The sequence below is a fragment of the Xylocopa sonorina genome, chromosome 2, assembly GCF_050948175.1.
Source record: "Xylocopa sonorina isolate GNS202 chromosome 2, iyXylSono1_principal, whole genome shotgun sequence".
In the NCBI taxonomy this organism is placed as follows: domain Eukaryota; kingdom Metazoa; phylum Arthropoda; class Insecta; order Hymenoptera; family Apidae; genus Xylocopa; species Xylocopa sonorina.
In genome coordinates, this window is record NC_135194.1 from 15,914,183 (window position 1) to 15,932,160 (window position 17,978).

A 17,978-nucleotide genomic window follows, 5' to 3' on the forward strand; every position below is an offset into this window, starting at 1 on the left:
AACGTGACTAGCGTAAACGTTAGTAAAAAATAATTTTCGATGGTAGAGCGTAAACGCACGGTATGCACCGCGGTCAAAGGGTAACATCGAACGCCGTAACGCTGCTCGAGTGTTAGCTATTCTTCCAATACTCTGGTAGTCGTACAGCCGGCGTCCCTAACGATATTCAATCAGATCAATATGTATGAACCACGGCTAGGTGGTTCCGGTCACTTGAACGTCCCTGTACACGGTCAAGCCGGACACAGAGGTACGTGGAAATTTTCAAGAGGCTGCGAATAGGTCTCCGAGCGAGGCGAGTCGCGAACGCGCATATCGGCCGCGGTGAATATTCCATTCGTAGTCGCAGGAAGTAGGCACCGGGGGTTATATATGCGCATAGGCTCGAATGGGGTTGCGGCTATTCCGGCTCTCGATGGTTGTTCAGGTATCAGGGCTGGTCTGCTCTCTCCTGCTGCTCGATACTACCATGGTACTAGTTTCGCGTTGTACCGTATGTACGTCGTCGACCCTGGTGAAAATAACCGCGCGAATTAACTCGTTGCTTCGGGTGAGGCGGATTGTTTTCTCAGCCCGTTCAGAGGCGTGAACGTAGCTGAAACGCGTAGCCTGGACCGCGGCGTGATATTCCCAAGGTTGAACGGATCATTTCAGAAATAGAATGAACGAGTTTACGAGCACCACGACGAGACACTCGGTCGAAGCTTTCGCCCTCCGAGGTAGTAGCCGCCGAATGGTAGATTGTCCCGGCGATAATGCCCGAAAACGGAGCGTCCAAGGGCGCGCGGACATTGTACGCGGGTAATCGAGTTAATGCGTTAATTTCGTCAATTATGCTTAGCCGTAAGGTCGGCTGGTGTCGCGGTTATTCCGGCTCCCCATGGGGTGTCGAGCTTGTCCCTCGCACGAACGCTCGTTCTTACCGAAAGTCGAGTCAACGTTGCTCGCGTTTCAGCGTACGTAGCTCGTGGTCGAAGAACCGCTTTAAATTGAAATTGATTCCGAATGGCCCGACAAAGAGTGGGAAACTAATTTCGCAAATGGCACGGAATTCCTTGCTCGGCCAGGTACGAACGAACCCGCGGTTACCGCGTTGGCAAACGTAGTCGGACGTTTCGCCAAGTAACGCGCGGCCAACTCGACAGGACGTTCGAGAAAATCCTCGAAAGCTCCGAGCTGCTACCGTTCCATCCGTTCCACCATTTTCTGGCTAACCCCTTTTGATAACGTAACTTATCCTCACCGTATATACGTATCTCCGGCTATCGTAATCCGTAGGAAAGAAGAGAGAGAGAGAGAGAGAGAGAGAGAGAGAAACAGCTTTTCTTTGCATGTAAATTCTCGCGTGTCCCGCCTCGCGAAACGCATAGAACGTTCTAATGATAATACAGAGGGGTAACATGGAGGACGCGGCGGTGGAGGAGAGAAGGATCGGAGCAGGATCGGACGCGAACGTTCGCCCCTGGGCGAAACGTGTGTGTCGGGGGTTGCGAGCCGTGTCAGGATCGAGGGTAGGCAGGGGCAGACGGGCAAAGGGAGAGAGAGGAAGAGAGAGAGAGAGTGAGAGAGAGAGAGAGAGCGAGGCTCGACGGGGGTGAGAGTCGTACCGGGGGAAGGACGCCGGGCGTCGCGGCGCAGCCTGCCGCACCCAGCAAAGCGCCTGCTCCCCTTGAACCGGCAAAACGTATACCTGACGCAACCGAGGAGACGACGAACGCGCGTCGTTCTCGCGACACGCTGTTGCTAGGCGCTGGATTCCGCTTCGGGAACTCGTCGTCCACTGTCCAACGACACCGTCCATCCGCCTGCGTTTTCGCGGACTTCCGACACCGAGCCAAGGTCACGACGCGTCTACCAGACTCGCCAATCCAAAAACGGACCACATTCCGCGCCAGACCGACCTTCGTCCTTTAGTCCCCTGCGTGACTGCTACCCCCGCGAGCGTGCTTCCCCTTGTACAGTGTCGTGTGTCCCCCAGCTATCTATCGCACTTGTTCCTTTTGTGAGCTTCGCGTAGACGACGATAATAAGTGGAGTTTCGAACGACGATAAGGAGTAGGCGCACGAGGTATCTCGAGGGGTGAGATAGGAATCGGCAAAGGTAACCGGCTTAGCGTGGCCACCGAGGAAACTTTTAACGGACTATCGCGGGAGACGGTGTTTCACGAGCACCGTGTCAGAGGATTTGCGAGGGATCGCGTATGCGGCACGAAGTAGCCGAAGGTGAAGTACGAACCAGTGGGTGGGTGACGAGGAGAGGAGGAAGATTTCGGAGCGCCGTGTCAAGGTTGCACGACCTTGATTCGGTCAACGACACGAGCACGGCTACGTTTCGCAAAATTGGGCGCACGCCGCGGGATTCGCCGCGTCACCGGCCGCGTCGAATTTTCCCGAAAAGTTCACCCTTTTCGGTTCGCTCACCTCTTCGTCCCGTTTCGAATCAGTTTCCTCGTACATAAACCACAAGTGTTTTCGTCGTTCATCGTAAACTCGCGAGTCGCGAGTTTTATCGAATCGCTTTAAAGTTCTTCGGGAGTTCACCGATCTGTGAACCGTATAATTTTCAGAAACGGTCTTATTTCTTATGGAGGGGAGAGGTAACGTCGACCTCACGGAAACGACGACAGTGTAACTTTACATCGTCCCGGGAAACTCTTTTTCTATGCCGTTTCTTCCTCTAAGCCGGGAAACGCGTCCACGAATATTTATGAACGATCGCTAGAGCTCGTTCATGATAGAGCACACTTTGCTCTCCCCTTGTCGTTTATTTCGAAACGTCGTTTCGTTTCCCTACGCTTCGGCCTAAACTAATCTAATAACCGTCCGATCCTGCGAGACCCCTCTGAATTTCATTAGCACGATTGCCTCTTACCTCTAAGCACGCATTTGCATCGAGGGGAGGGGAAAGAAGGACGATTTTCGTCGGCACAGAGCGTAGCTCTTTCACAGAGCTCGCTGGCTAATTACCGTACCAACGGGAATAACACTGCGGTGGTCGGCTCTGCGGAGACTGCAGGCAGACGTGGGTGGTGTCCATCTTGAAATAGGTTGCATTCCTTACGGGGAGTCGTGCAAGCTTTTTCGCGAATTAAATCTGTCTCGTTCGCTTGCCCCGACCTGCGTTCCCGTCGTACGCGTATTCATTTTTCAAAAGTATTCCTCCGCTCTCCCATCACCCACCCGCCACCCCGTTCTGTCATTTCGTAAATCGAAAGTCCAGAAATACCAGAAAGACAAGTGTTCGTTACTTACGCAAGGTTCCATTAGTTCGAGGTCATTCTCCTGCGGCGAGAACCAGAGTTCCCCAGGGAATAGATTCTCCGGCGTTTCCTGAAATCGTCAGCGGGTATCTCGGCGGAAGAGTTCCGTGTTTACGTTACGTTCGAGGGGAAATCAGGCGAGGGTAATGGGGGGGGGGGAGAGGGGGGTTGATAGATACACGCGAGCTCGGGGTTAACGGCTTGGCTGTATCCTACGGGGACTGCGGTCAGGCTTAGGCGGTGCCCCCACTTTTGGGATAGGTTAGGTTCGTCCTGGTACGTGTACGCGGATGCACGCGAGATCCTTATCGGTTTTGGAAGTTCCTCTGAAATCGGGCAACACGAGCTTCCGACGCCCGGGAAGACGAAGCAACCCCCTTAGATAAGCGCACCCGCTACTTCCCGCCACGATTCGCGATAAAGGACACTAGGCCGGCTTTTCCACCCTCTCGCTCTACCCAAGGGAAAATGGAAAGAACTCCGTGCAAGGGTTCGCTCGAAGGCGATTACCTCGAAGCGAGGTAATTGTTTTCAAAGTGCGTCGACGATTGTTTAGAGTGATCGAGCAACGAAGGAAGCTGGTACGCTTAACGAAGAGCTGAATTGAATTCGTGGAAGAATCTAATGAGGGATCCTGCGGCTTGCTAATCGACGAGAACAGCGGACAATTTATCGGTGTATCTGCGGTGCGTGTGTTTCCTGTGGCGATATCGATTCGAATGTGGCGAATACACCGGAAAGGGAAGAAACATCACCGGTGAACGAGGAAGAAGCATCGACGTCCCCATTCAGTCCTGCAGCAATCCTAGCGCGCGACGCCCTGAATCCCACCAGCACCGGAAGCGACCGGTTTTGCTCAACGGGATTCGTTTTCTTTCGGAAACTCGTTCGATAGAATCGTCGATGCTGTCGCAATAACCGAGGCGTACGGTGAAGGAAAGAAAGTCACGGAGCTTCCGTCCACGAACATTTCTCTTAATTCTTTCTCTTCATCCACCGGGTACACCGTCTCGAAGAAGTGTTTCCTTATTCTGTCCGTGCCGATGAAAACAGTGACTAGTTGTGGGTGATGATCAGTGACCCACCGTTTCGAATGAAGTGGTTTTAGGATGATGGTGGAGCGTGTCGAGGACCATCTCTTCATGTATCGACGTCCCGTTTACCGGGTCTTCCAGTACCTCGAAACCACCGAGTAAGTATACATTTAAAAAATCGTTTCCCCGATTCCGTTTACGGTTGTAAGCGATGGTCGCATGCCGAATGCGATCACCTCGAGAGAGGAGTTTCGCGACGCGGCGACAGGAGGCGAGGATGCAGGTGGCAAAGGTGAAATCGCATTTCTCTCTGCACGGAATCGAATCGAATCGAATCTCCATAATAACGGGCGCGGAAGGCTTTTGAAAAGTTTGCCCCGGAGGGGCTCGGAGGTGGTTCCGACTCGTCTCTCCTTAGGAACGCCTGGGCTATCCAGCTGTTAGAATCTTCAGAGCCACGGAACAGGCGTTTAAACAAAGGGGTTGGCTCGTTTGAAGAGCAGCCAATGGCAATTTGCGTGCATAAAGCCTTTGAAAGGTCCCTCTTCGAATTCGTGAATGGAGGTGAACGCCGCGAGGGAGGTTCAAGTGGGAGTAGGAGAAGACGGAAGAACAGAGCGGAGGTGGTTCCGAGCGCGCGGAAACAGCTTCTTTTTGCCTCTCTAAGATTGTGTTACGTCGATGGCAAACGGGTAACCATGGTGAAAATTGCCATCATCGACCACAGGACTCTGTTCCTCTCTCTCTCTCTCCCTCCCTTTGACTCTACCGTGCAGTTACGGTTGCTAATTGGCGCCATTACCTAAGCCTCAATAGCGGCAGCAGTCGCGCCTCGTTAAAGTTACCAACTTTCGAATTCATCGGGAATTAAATTATCTGTGCGTCCTCGATGCGGCGTCGCGATAAAAGAATCACGCCGTATCGTTCTATCGACACCCCTCTGCCACCGCTCTTTCCCTGTCCCTCGTTCCGGCTCTCGTCGAACGGTAGCAGCTTTTGTATTATCACCGAGGAATAAAGTTTTATCTTGGCGAGCGTCTCGCGAAGTATCGAAGGCGTTGATTTTTCGTACGATTAGATCGGTACTCGTGGCAGGCGCCATTTGTTTTTCTTTGCTCGCGCCGAGATCGCGTAAAAAGCATCGCTCTCGTCCGAATTGCTGCGGAAAATTCGCCTCGCGAGATAGTTAAGAAGAAGCCACGTGGTCGGGAAATGAGAAAAGTTTCGCCAGGATTCCGAGCAGAACTCGGCTGGCAGACCGTGCCTAAGAAGTTTCGAAAGACGTCTGGGACGCTATTCACAAGTGGTACGTTCGCCGGTTTTACTTACAGTTTCGAATCGCTTTCGTCCACCGCGAGAACTACCGAAACATCGATATCCTCGACAAAAGTAATTCCTTCGTCCCTTCCCCACGTCCCCTTGGTCCGCGAGTGGTCCGCATTCTTCCACGGAGAAAATTAAAACAGTACCCTCCTACCGAGCCGTGCCATTCCGCGCGCGAACGATTCGAATCTCCTTTTACACCCGAAGGATCTCGAAAATAGGAGATGAAATTGAAGTTTGTTACTCGGGTAAGTAGAGATGGCTTCGCCGAGCGACGCGAACAAGCCTCATTGTCCGGGAGTTTGAAAATCGAGTCGGTCTTCCCGTGCGGTCGAGGTTCAACGAGCTTTTAAGCCTCGACGGTCGTAATTTTAGAATCTAGAAGGACCACCATCGTTCGCCCAGCGTCTGGCTGGCCTAGCAGGTCCTACGAACCCAGCGGATCGTTCAGAACGTCGACCTTCGGTTTTATGGCTCGTTCCGTGGAGGCTGGCTCTCATCGGCCCGCGGATGGCTCCGAATGAACCACAAATTAATTACCGCCGGTCCCATGCGAATTCCTGTGTTCAACGAACGTAACCACGCCGAGATTGCCGGGAAACGGTAACAACCTGCGACACGAAACCGTTCGTCGTGTCCCCCGCTTCTTTGCCTTATCGTCTCGTACGTCTTCGATACGATTAACGAGTATTTCGAGGGGACACGAAACCGTGATATTTGGACGAGTAGATATAGATACTTCTGTATTTCTCCGTTCCTCGTGCTGGACAGAAAAACGAATCACAGAGAGGCACGCAGCGGCGTAAATCACGATTCGGACACAACTCGTTTCCTGTGTCCTCGATTGCGGGCCGTTGTCGTGCATCGCCACGATCAATCCTGCTTGGTTTAATTCGCGTATAATTGTGCTCGCGTCCACAGATCTCAGGCTGCAAAAAGAAAGAAAAATACGGAGACTCGGTGACTTTTTCTGGTCCCGCTCGTAAAAACGTGGATCCTCGTAAAGTTGACGGTGCCACGGTGCCACGGGAACGGCCGAATGCATCCTGCAAATGATTTATTCCCGCAGACCATTGTTAACATTTTATCCTTCGCCTAAATGCCATTAAACACCGCCAGCTCGTTGTCCCGGGGACAACCTTTCACGCCGTGGCTCGATCGCGTTGCGAGACTTGTCAGACTTGTATTTTCTTCGCCGGTATTGTCGATGCTTTGCGTTCTTGGTCCTGGTCCCGGTTTCCGCGTTCTCCTCGCGGCCCAATCCTTATTAGTTCTCATCTCTGTGAGAGTGCATACGAATCGAGTTTCTCGGAAACGAGAAGCTGCTTTGCATAGAAACGAAATAAAATGAAATGATTCGTTCGAAGAGAAGAGAACGCTTGCCTAGTATTTCCCATCGATCAATTGCGAGAATTCGAACGAAAATTAGAATTCCAATGATTTACGCAGGCAGTGCGAGAGAAAATTGCAGTAGCAACGTGTAAAGAGAGAAATAGAAAGTAAAAAGTAGACTCGATCGCGGTCGAGTTTCGTGGAGGTGATCGGCGTCTCCAGGCTGTCTGTCCGCGCGATCGCTCGCCGACCTGGAACAGCCGATCACCCTGTTTATTTGCGCCGTAGGAATTGCGCTAGCGACGCGATTTTTCACCGTGTCGTCCCACGCGTTTCGAGCCGGTGAAACACGGGCACGGAGGAGAGAAAGATCGACTCGACGGAGGTAAAGAGAGGACAAGAAGGGAGAACGGTGCAGGTTGTCCGTTCGACTCGTCGATCAGTTTCTGCTCGACGTGGAAGTTGCGCGTACGCGTGTGTACCATTGTACAAACGGGATTCCCGCGGTGGGTTCGACGTGATCCGAGGTCTCTGACGTGAAAAATTTCGACGCTTCGCTCGTTTTTGCGAGCCGAAAAGTCGCGCGCCGTCGCTCGATACACGCGCGTCTCTTTTTCCCGACGGGGGCCGGAAAAGCTCGCGAAAGCTCGCGGGAGGTCGCTCGGGACGTTGAACCAGCCGGCGCGAAATTAAAATCGCACGCGATGCCCGTTCCTCGCCCTTTCCCCTCTTAGCCGTGGCTATATTTCGAGACGCGAGGACCGCGCAGCTCGCCGCGGCCAGATGTAATTCAATTTCGTGAAACGAGACCCATGCGATCGTCTCCGACACGGTTCCACCGCGATCAGCCAGCTTCCATCCAGTGGCACGGGCATAGACGCGATCGCGTCGATCCGCGTTGTCGGGAATCGAGTTACCATCGGGCGAATCGAAGAAGGAGGATCGGTGGATAGTAGGCGACTATGACGAGTCGGGCAGCCCGCGAGGCTCGTCCGCGGGGGATATCGGTAAATCGATCCGTATCTATCAGAACGATTCCTTCTGGAATAACTGCTTTCAACGTTGAAACCGCCGCGTGATTCACTCGTCACCGCGATGGATTGACATTGTTCCGTCCGATGAGTCGCGCGTGATCTCGATAGACTCGTGGAGATTTCTTAGGGATAATGTTGGAGCTGGTGGAACGGAAGGCGAACGGAATCTCATGGCCCAGTTGTCGCGGGCAGAACCTAGAATCGTTCGGCAAAAATCCGAAGGGGATCTTCTTTCTTCGCCGGGACAAAGGTTGCTCGCGCGAGAAACGATGGAGAAGGGAGAAAAACGGGGGTTTACTGTGCTCCCTGGGCCAGCTGAGATGCAACGACTCCTACACGCCGGACACTCTGGGCACGTGGAAGTTTCACCGAGTGTCTCGTCCGAGGTAAACGTCGCCGATAGGGAGAAAAAAGCCGATCAGCCGTAGCTGGGAACCGAGGACTTTGCGCAATCGAGAGTCCTACTTGTTTCATCCACGCGACTCTCGCGTAATTGAGATTCCTCCAGCTTCCGCGAAACGTATCACCGTCGACGATTAAACGCCGCGATTCGTTTGTGCGCTCGTGTTTTTCTTTTTTTTTTTTTTTTTCTTTCGCGGTTCGTTACGAGCGACATAGGCACGCGTGCCTCGTTACGTCTGCGCGACGATGCAAAAGCGCAATAGAGAAAGTAATAGTGAAAGGTAAAGTGCGTGGGCGGCAGTCGCAGGTGCGTGGTGGTTCAGCTCGTGCCGAGTCGAGCCTAGTCCGCTTCGGGTCAGGGACGCACTTCTCGCGTACTCTTTCTCCTTCTCCCCATTTCGTGTTCCCTCGCCCCCCATTTTTCTTTCCTCCCCATTTTCCTCTTTCTTATAATCGACGTACTCCCGATTCGTCTCCGGCGGCAGTGCAGCCAACACTCTTTCAAGATTTATCGAGATCGATCCAGACAGGATTGGGTACCCGCGTACACGTGTCAATTTATCCTCCACGCATCGCTCTAATTGCGAACACCTGTGCACCGTATATTTAGATAGACGTTCATCATCGGAGCTGGTATATAATTTCGGTGTTAATCGGTACCAGGTTCAGCTAGTCGATCGTGCTCGTATAATCGATCCTGATAGAAAGCTTGCCTCGCACTGGAGGGAAGAAGGGATATTAAAATGAATCCTACGCAATCGCATCGCGTTATTTTTCTGGCGAACGAACGATCTGTTCCCATCGAAGCGTCGACGCGTTCCTTCTCCGCAACGCCCCTAATCATACGCGACTACGGTCTAACAGCGCTTTAAAACCACCCCGGCAAACAAATAATAAGGAGAGCTCCCGGTTCGCTCGCGCCTTTGTAATTAACGCACCGGAAGCTATTTAATACGTTGCGCGCAATTGAATTAATCCGACCGATTTAGGCGAGCCGTGAAAACGCCGGGAAATGAATATTCATCGCGCGGACCGATGCTCGCACAATCGTCTCTGGTCGCATCCCGATTTTCCACTGAAAGATTCCACCGGAATGCCACCGATGCAACGGTGGCATTTAACAATTACACACGTTACGCAACGATACGTTTCTTGCTCGTACGTCGCTCCAAAGTGCAACGTGCATTAAGGCCCGCCGTTGACCAACGCGATCGCTGGAGAACAGATACGAGGACTCGCGCTTTTATGTCGTTTGAATAAGGAAAAGGGTTACACCGAGCGAGAGCTAGAGAGAGGGAGAGAGAGAAGGAGACCGCGATATTCTCCACGCCGTTTCCGCTTCCGGTCACGACTGACCGCGTTCGTATGCGCAGATTTTTTTATCGCTCCTCTCTGATTCACACGTAATATTTCACGCAAGGTGATTTTATTGTTCCGAGAACTATCTTTATATCGGAACCACCTTTACATACATATAGCCTTTTCTAAAATGAACGTTCAATTATAAGTTTTGAGGTACTGTAAAGTAATGGACATCGATCGACAGTCGTCTGAGATACGAAGAGCGAACTGTGTCGCGAATCAATGTTCTTGAGACTGAAACCGTTCGACTTACTTTGAATCCGTGTCAATTTGAATACACGAGAAGTACAATTATGGAATGAGCGCTAGTCACAAGGTATCAACTATCCTACTTTCTCTAGCTTACAGAAAATATTCCGAAAGAAAGGCGTTTCACGTTTTTACCGAAATCGACCTGATTTCGAATCGAAGCGATCTTTTTCCACGGCATCCGATATGTCAGTCGAGTGGCTGATGGCTCTCAGCGTAAGTGCTTCGTCCCTGACCGACGGCATTCCTTAGCCGGACGACGCTCGTAATATACATTTGCATTAATAGCCGCGATGCAAACACACGCCTCGACTCGAACTGCTCGACGACGCTTTCGTGCGTCGATTTTTTCAGAAATCGAGGCGACGTCGCCGCCACGAAAACCTCTTATTATCGGACGAAGAGTTGCGTCGCTGTACGATCAATCCTACGTGGATCGCGAGAAACCAACAGCTAGTCTCGAAACTCGTCTGAAAGCCTGTCCTGTGAAACTTGTACCTTCGCAATCTTCGAACGTTCAAACATTACTCGTCAACATTGTAACAGTTGACGCAATATGTTTGTCGCGGTGCTTGGTAAGCGGTGATTGGATGATAACCACGCGAAATCATCTTAATAACGCGGTACGGGTCCGCCGTTGATCCTCGCGAAACGCAGAGAATCCCACGTGAACTGGGTAGCTCCTCTGAAATGTTCGCAGCTCGAGAGGAAGCGGCGTTAAGCTCCTCCGGTTGAAAAGAGTCGCCGGGACCCCGTTTCAGAATCGAGCCACGGAACTTCCGTGAATGGCTGCTCTCCCTATCCCCGAGTTGCACGCGTTCCCGAGCTCGCTGAATCGGTAACTATGTAAGTGCAACGCGCCTGCGAATGCATCGGCAGGCTACGTACATCAGAAAGGGGTAGATACGGAACCGGGACGACTGAATGGGGACGCGGTTGCGCGCAAACACGTGCAGCAAACCCTTTTCAAAAAGCTTCCATCCACGGTTCGCGTTACACGAAATTCCTATCGTCAGCTTGCCGCTGGGCTAAATCTACTCGCGCCATCCACTTTGATCTCGCAAGGGCCGACGGGTCAACGCGGTCGTCTTTTCGGTCCGAAAAACATTGTAGAGATTCGTTCCTCCCTCTGTTACCGAGTTGCGATCCAAGAAGGTTGTTTCAATGGATTTTTTGGAGTTCCATTTAATATATTAGAGTAGTTAGCGACGCGCGAGTAAAGACGCGAGGGAATGCAAAGTATTTCCCGTTCGCGAATCCTGCCAAGCGACGTGTAAACTCAGTGAAGTTCGTTCGCACGCCCACGATTTATTTACGATAGTCGATTATACCAGTGATTCAGAGCGTGTTCGAGTCGAAGACAAATGGACGGGCTATTAATTTATTAGGTCATCGCGCGTCACGTCATCGATACAGCCTTTCCCTACGAAAGTAAAACCATCGAGGAAATACCGATTCGTCAACGAAAGTAACGCGAATCCTTATCGATCGACGTACGAATGTTATCGTACGAGCTCCGCTTTAGACGGTAGCAACTGTCGTCGAAGCGTCTAGTCGGCTCGCATCGTCCGTAAACGTGTTGCGTTCTACTCGTACGCGTGTATCCGTGGCAGAAATGCAATTGGAGAAGTATGTTACGGTACAGACAGGATAGTGACCAGTGAACGTATCGCTAGTATCGCGTTGTGCTTTTGTAATACCTAAAAATACCGAGCAGCGATCGACAGTGCGCGAGCTACGTCTGGGAACGGTCGGCTGATGAACGCGATCGTGATTGCTCGATAATTCCCGCGCTTGAATATTCGCTCGTAAGCCTCGAGAAACATTTAGCGCAACAGCGCTAGGCGTTCTCCCGAATGTTTAATTAAAACGGGGACTTTAATAAAGCCGTGGTTACTTTGAAAGTGTACCGGTAGTTGGAGAGTTATCGTCTACTACGGTGTTTGGGAACACAAGCTTCTTTGCTCGGCCGGGCATTATCCGCGGTTCGTCGACGACGAAATTCACCCTGAAGGAAGGTTTCAGAAGAAATCCTTTCCTCTATGGGCCGATGAATAATTAATCCTCTCGGCGAAAAAGCTTGTACGTTAGTTGACTAGTGCGAGTCGAGGTTTTATGAGATAATGCATAATTGACGCGGTCGCCGTTGCATCGTCGACTAAAGCTGGGCTACTTTGCCATTCCTCTTTTTCTTTTTTTTTTCTCTGGCGCAGCCATGAGGGGATGAGCACTGGCGTGGGAGATGGAGGCGGAGGCGGCGGCGGTGGCGTACAGGGAAGCGGTGGCGGAAGGAACACGCCGCCCCATGGATCGCCCACCCCCATGGACAAGGCGACGCTGAAGGTTCATCTGCCTAACGGTAAATTTCCGCCGGGACCTCGAACGGTGTGCTGCTCAAAATAATTAAGAGGGAAACCCTCCCATAGAGGGAACCGGTTGACGTTGGACGCTACGTAGAGAAAGAAACAAGCCCGCTTGCGAGAGTACAGTGTCGTACGAATTTTTTTTAGGTGGTTTCAACGTTGTCAAATTTGGCGACGCGATCGACGTGAGAGGCATCATCTCTCTGGTAACCAGTCGACTAGCGGCCGGAACCAGGCACTATCGAAACCTTTACGCCATGAGGCTGCATCACCCTGGGTCGGGAGAGAGTTACTGGTTGCACCAAGATACCACGATGTACCAGGTATTTTCATGTCGAACTGATCGTTCAACAGTTGGTTACGAATTATATTGAGAATCGGTGATATTCGTCAGGTTCAAGAGAAGTACGAAAAGAAACACCCTCACTGCGAATGGAGGTACGAGCTGAGGGTGCGCTACTTGCCACAGAACTTGAACGATCTGTACGAGAAGGACAAAGTGACGTTCTACTACTATTACGATCAGGTATTCATCAAAATTCACGGACCGATACTTGTTACACTTTCTCTCTCCATGTGTAACAGTAGAACCAAAGAACAACACGATTGCTCCTCCCGCAGGTTCGAAACGATTACCTAAACGCGAACCACGCGACTTTAGACCAGGACGTAGCGGTGCAAATCTGTTGCCTCGAGATTCGTTACTTCTTCAAAGACATGCCGCAGATGGCACTCGACAAGAAGAGCAATCTCGAGTACCTGGAGCGAGAGGTAGGCACAACGCGACCACGATGATATTCGTTTGCCAGTTCGTCGGTAAAGAAAACAAAACATCTTACCTTCGATTCGTAGGTCGGTCTGCACAAGTTCTTACCGCGGTCCGTGTTAAACGGAATGAAACCAAAGGCGCTACGAAAGCTCATACAGCAGCACTTCAAAAAGGTGGCAGCGTTGACGGAGTTGGAATGCATGTTCAAGTTCTTTGAACTTCTGAGGGCGTACTACAGATTCGATCAGGAAAGGTTCATATGCGCTTTGGGGGTGAGTTTATCGAGCTACCTTGTCCCTCGCCGCTAATAGATGCTTCACTGTTTGAAGCAGAGCTTTGAAACGTTTTACCGTTCTGATTTACAGTCAAGCTGGTCTATACCAGTGGAGCTAGTCATTGGACCAGATCTAGGGATATCCTACATGGCTCACAGAGGAACGGTGGTAAATTTCTAATCAGTGCAATCGATTCTTTTTCCAAATATGGTTTTTGCGAACGTAGTTATGTGGAAATGTTCAATCTTTTCATAGCCAACGAACATAGCAGAGTTCTCACAGATACAGTCTATTCAGACACTCGTGTCGGACTGTAAGGAGCACGCGAAGGCGTGCATCAAACTGAGAGTAGCCGGAGCGGCGGAAACGCTTAGTATAACTTGCTCGAGCCTGGACCAAGCTGAAAGTCTCGCGGATTTAATCGATGGATACTGTAGACTAGTTACTGGAAGCAATACCTCGTTGTGGAACAGAAAAGGTACGACACTGTCCGAAATATGGTTCCCAGGCAGCCGTGAAGAACTGGCATGCTCCAGAGAAATCGTCTTTAAAATTTTTCATATTCGTCCACTTAGTATGTTGGCATCCCAGCCAACAATCTCGATGTTGATGTAACGTACCTTTAGCTTTTACTGGCATTCGTGATAGTATATCGAGAAGCTAGAAACTTATTTCACTTATAAATGATTTTTAACCCCCGTCGAACATGCATTTTGGATTAAAACTGTACTCCGTAACTTGATACGATTCGGGGGTTAATAATTATCGTGTTTTTATTATAAGGATCTTGTCTTATACCCTGAATATCTCGCACGAATCCTTTTTACGTTCTATGCATAAAAGATACTAAGTTACAATCGTTTACACTTCCAAGCTGCATCGTGGAAAAACTACCCCTGTCCATGCAAAGGTTTGTAGTTTTGGATGATCCCGTGCTGTAGTTTACTGTCTCGTTTAGCGGAATCGCATGACTACCATCATCGATGCGTTCCTGATCACTGATCGCGCTTTTCGCTCTTTAAAACAGACGCTCATCCACCGAAGTATAGGCAGGACGGTTCCAATAGTCCTGAGAAGAACGTAAGCAAAACAGGAACTATCCTGTCGGAAGATTACGCGGAGATCGTCGATGAGGAAGGAGATTATTCAACGCCAGCTAGTAAGCATAAACTGCAAAAAACAAATTTTTTGATCAGCTGCTCGAAATCCGAAGTAAAAGCTAACATAAAATCATCATCAATGACAATTTTAGCCAGGGACTACGAGATAGTCAGAAACCAAGTGGAACTGGGTGAAATTATTGGCGAGGGCCAGTTCGGGAATGTACATAAAGGTTCATACAAGGGACGGGATAACCAAGTCATACCCGTGGCGGTGAAAACCTGTAAAGTCGACGCGGATCTTGCGACATCGGAGAAATTCCTGGAAGAAGCTTGTAAAGAACTTTCTTCTCGATCTAACCGGCAGAACAGGAGATGGTTTGATGGCGTATGAACATTATTTGCGTAAAATTTCAGATATAATGCAGCAGTTCGAGCATCCTCACATCATAAGGCTGATCGGTGTGTGTTCAGAAGCACCGATTTGGTTGGTGATGGAATTAGCTAGGCTAGGAGAGATGCGGGCCTACCTGCAATCGAACAAACACCGCCTAGATCTCGCCACTCTACTACTTTACACGTTTCAATTGAGCACTGCCTTATCTTATCTTGAAAGCAAAAAATTTGTGCACAGGTAATTTATAGACGGTTAATTCCTGGCTATCGCTCTATCATCGATACTTATCGTTAATTATTATTTGCCAGGGACATTGCCGCAAGAAACGTATTAGTCTCTACGCATAATTGTGTAAAGTTAGCCGACTTTGGTCTGAGCAGGTGGGTCGAAGATCAAAGTTATTATACAGCAAGTAGATGTAAGTTACCCATTAAGTGGATGGCACCAGAGAGTATCAATTTTCGAAGATTTACTACGTCCTCTGACGTCTGGATGTTTGGTGAGTTTTCTATTAACAGCTGCGATAAATTCTCTTGTACGATACGTACTACATATAACGCGCATTTTTTATTTGCTTAGGTGTATGCATGTGGGAGATTTTAATGTTAGGCGTAAAACCGTTCCAAGGTGTGAAAAATAACGAAGTAATTCGTAAGCTAGAAAACGGAGAAAGACTCGCACTGCCAAATCACTGCCCTCCGCGATTATACTCTTTGATGTCTCAGTGCTGGAGTTACGAGCCCAGCAAACGACCAACGTTCAAAGAAATCCGTGAAACCCTACAGTAAGCGGAACCTTACTCGAGATTCGGTAGTTGATACTGTTTTCATTCAATTACAACGCGTTACGATATTTCAGCGAAATTTTGTTAGAAGAGAAACATCAGCAACAGGAAACGATGAGACGGGAGAACAGAAGGGTGCAAGCAATGTCTTGGGGTAAGTATAAAAATGGAAGGCGAAGAGTAAATTGCACGTATAAATTACATTCGAGATACATTGTACGTGGCACGGAGTGGATAATCTTTCGTCATTTAGGCGCAGACGATGTACCGCCGCCGAAACCTTCGAGGCAACCGCAAAACACGACGGATCAATCTCAGTTAACCGCTGCGGCACCAGTTTCGACGTATATCGTGGCGCAAAGCCCCGAAGTTCTTGCGCAACTTCTCAAGGATAATCAAACCAGGGGGGTATGTCCCTCCGTCTACACAACACCTGCCTCGCCTTTCAATACCTTAGCAGTACAATTCCAAGACGAGGATCAAGTCTTAACCACCGCCTTAGTCTCGGATCTGCCTTTTTTCGATCCAGCCACCTCGGAACCATCCGCTTCCCACGATACCCACTCGGGTGACTCCACCTTGTCCGATACCAATTTAGACTCCCTCGAATCCTCGGATACCCCGCTCATGTCCAGCCTGAGTATCTCAGACGCGGCACAAGCTCAGTCCCCCGCTGCAAACAGAAAACAGCAAAAGGTTAAAGAGATGCAAAATTTGTACGCGGTTAGCTCGAAAGTGGTCGGTGGCATTACAGGCGATCTATACTCTCCTGTGCAGAAATTCACTACGCCCAGCGTTTCCGTTCCCGCGACAACTAGCGCGGCTACTTGCGCCGAAATATATGGCCCTGTCGCCAATTTCACGCAGAGTTCCGCCATTGTTGGTAATCTGAGTCAAAGTCCCAGCGTAGGTGGTAATTTCGGTGAGAATCCCGGTAACTTTGGCCCCGGTAGCTTGAACAGTATCGCAGGATCGACTAATCAATGTCAATTCTCTGGTAACAACGCGAGCCAAGGGTTCGTCGTCGCTCAGCCGGTGAGCCAAAATTCCAGTTGCGTGCAAAATCCCGCGACAGCTGTCGTCTATCCCCGTGTAGCGATCGTTAGCTCGACCAACGCTGCTATCCCGACGTCGAACGCGGAATGCCTGTACGGGCCGGTGCTCAAGTTCCGCGCGCAGAACGTTCAGAATCAAAACGCGTCCGATTTGAAGTCCGCGAACGCGTCGGTTGGATCTGCCGTACCGAATTCGAGAAGCGGTTTAGCGCAGACCTCGTGCTCGGTACAAACTATACAAGTACAACCGATGCACGCTCAGAATTACCAGCATCAGCAAATCTATTCGAACATTAGTCATCCGGGGACGCAACCGGTGTACATGCCGCAGTCGCAGCACGCGCAAAACGTTCAAAGACAGAATCCCATTCATCAACCCGTTTCTTACATCCCGACGCAACAACACGCGAGTCAGCAGAGCCAAGGGACCGGTGCCAATCCGATCTACACGGGACACGCGAGTTCGGTTACGGTGGTGCAAGCTCAAAAAGTTCAGGGCCCTACGGTCTACGTGCAACAAATTCAAGCCGGCATAGCGAGCCACGTACCGAGCCCTCAAACGGCGAACGTGAATCAGCAATTGCCGTACGAAATAGCACAGAGTCATCCCGTGCAAGTGCATTTCGCCGCGTCAGGTGGCGCGATTCAATCCACGGCCAACCAGCACCAGCAAATTCATCCGAGCACGTCTAACATCATGATCGGGCAACAGTCGACGACCATTACCGCCACGCAACACGGCCAAACGCAGTCTAACGTTACGAATCTCGCGACGAGTATGCCGAACGCGACCCAGTACTTGCCGCAGCCGGTGATGCAGATGGGAATCGTAAGACCGTGTACGCCACAATTAGCGACCGGCGTAGCAAAGATCACTACGTTCGTTAACCAAAAGCAAGACGAACAGCTGACAAGCTCGACGGATGGTACACTATCCGGGTCACTGATATCTTCCGCTGTCAGTGACAGCACAATGTCATCGAGCAGCTCGATGACAGAGGAGGCACAGCAAGATCAGGTTTGGCAAAAGCCTCCTAGGAATGACAATCGCATCCTCTATCTGCAACAGCATATTATTTTTATTTATCAACTCGATACCTCCTGCAGCACCATACCTTTGTTGCAAATCGAATGTATATACAATACATACATACATATACTATATGTGTATATACATATACAATATATACGTATACTGCTTTTTTGGTACATGCGGATACGCGCTCACATGCTCGTTTA

The 17,978-nt window shown here is 50.3% G+C and overlaps 1 protein-coding gene across 9 annotated transcripts in view; it reads left to right on the forward strand.

Annotated features, from left to right (window-relative positions):
• The window catches only part of Fak (protein tyrosine kinase 2 Fak), a 37,180-nt gene that overhangs the window by 16,420 nt on the left and 2,782 nt on the right, over positions 1 to 17,978 (forward strand). For 3 of the 9 annotated variants that reach the window (XM_076910357.1, XM_076910358.1, XM_076910356.1), the window contains exons 2-17: positions 3,817 to 4,452; positions 12,210 to 12,355; positions 12,507 to 12,682; positions 12,754 to 12,885; positions 12,981 to 13,130; positions 13,212 to 13,400; positions 13,494 to 13,571; positions 13,659 to 13,881; positions 14,278 to 14,313; positions 14,431 to 14,562; positions 14,656 to 14,838; positions 14,921 to 15,137; positions 15,209 to 15,399; positions 15,480 to 15,684; positions 15,759 to 15,838; positions 15,938 to 17,757. In XM_076910357.1, coding sequence (XP_076766472.1) covers positions 4,370 to 4,452; positions 12,210 to 12,355; positions 12,507 to 12,682; positions 12,754 to 12,885; positions 12,981 to 13,130; positions 13,212 to 13,400; positions 13,494 to 13,571; positions 13,659 to 13,881; positions 14,278 to 14,313; positions 14,431 to 14,562; positions 14,656 to 14,838; positions 14,921 to 15,137; positions 15,209 to 15,399; positions 15,480 to 15,684; positions 15,759 to 15,838; positions 15,938 to 17,757 — 4,041 coding nt within the window. In that variant the 5' untranslated portion in view covers positions 3,817 to 4,369. Of the gene's footprint in view, positions 1 to 3,816; positions 4,453 to 5,404; positions 5,601 to 8,015; positions 8,370 to 11,618; positions 12,079 to 12,209; positions 12,356 to 12,506; positions 12,683 to 12,753; positions 12,886 to 12,980; positions 13,131 to 13,211; positions 13,401 to 13,493; positions 13,572 to 13,658; positions 13,882 to 14,277; positions 14,314 to 14,430; positions 14,563 to 14,655; positions 14,839 to 14,920; positions 15,138 to 15,208; positions 15,400 to 15,479; positions 15,685 to 15,758; positions 15,839 to 15,937; positions 17,758 to 17,978 lie in introns of those variants that run through there. The other 6 variants (XM_076910360.1, XM_076910355.1, XM_076910362.1 and 3 more) reach the window with 6 other exon arrangements.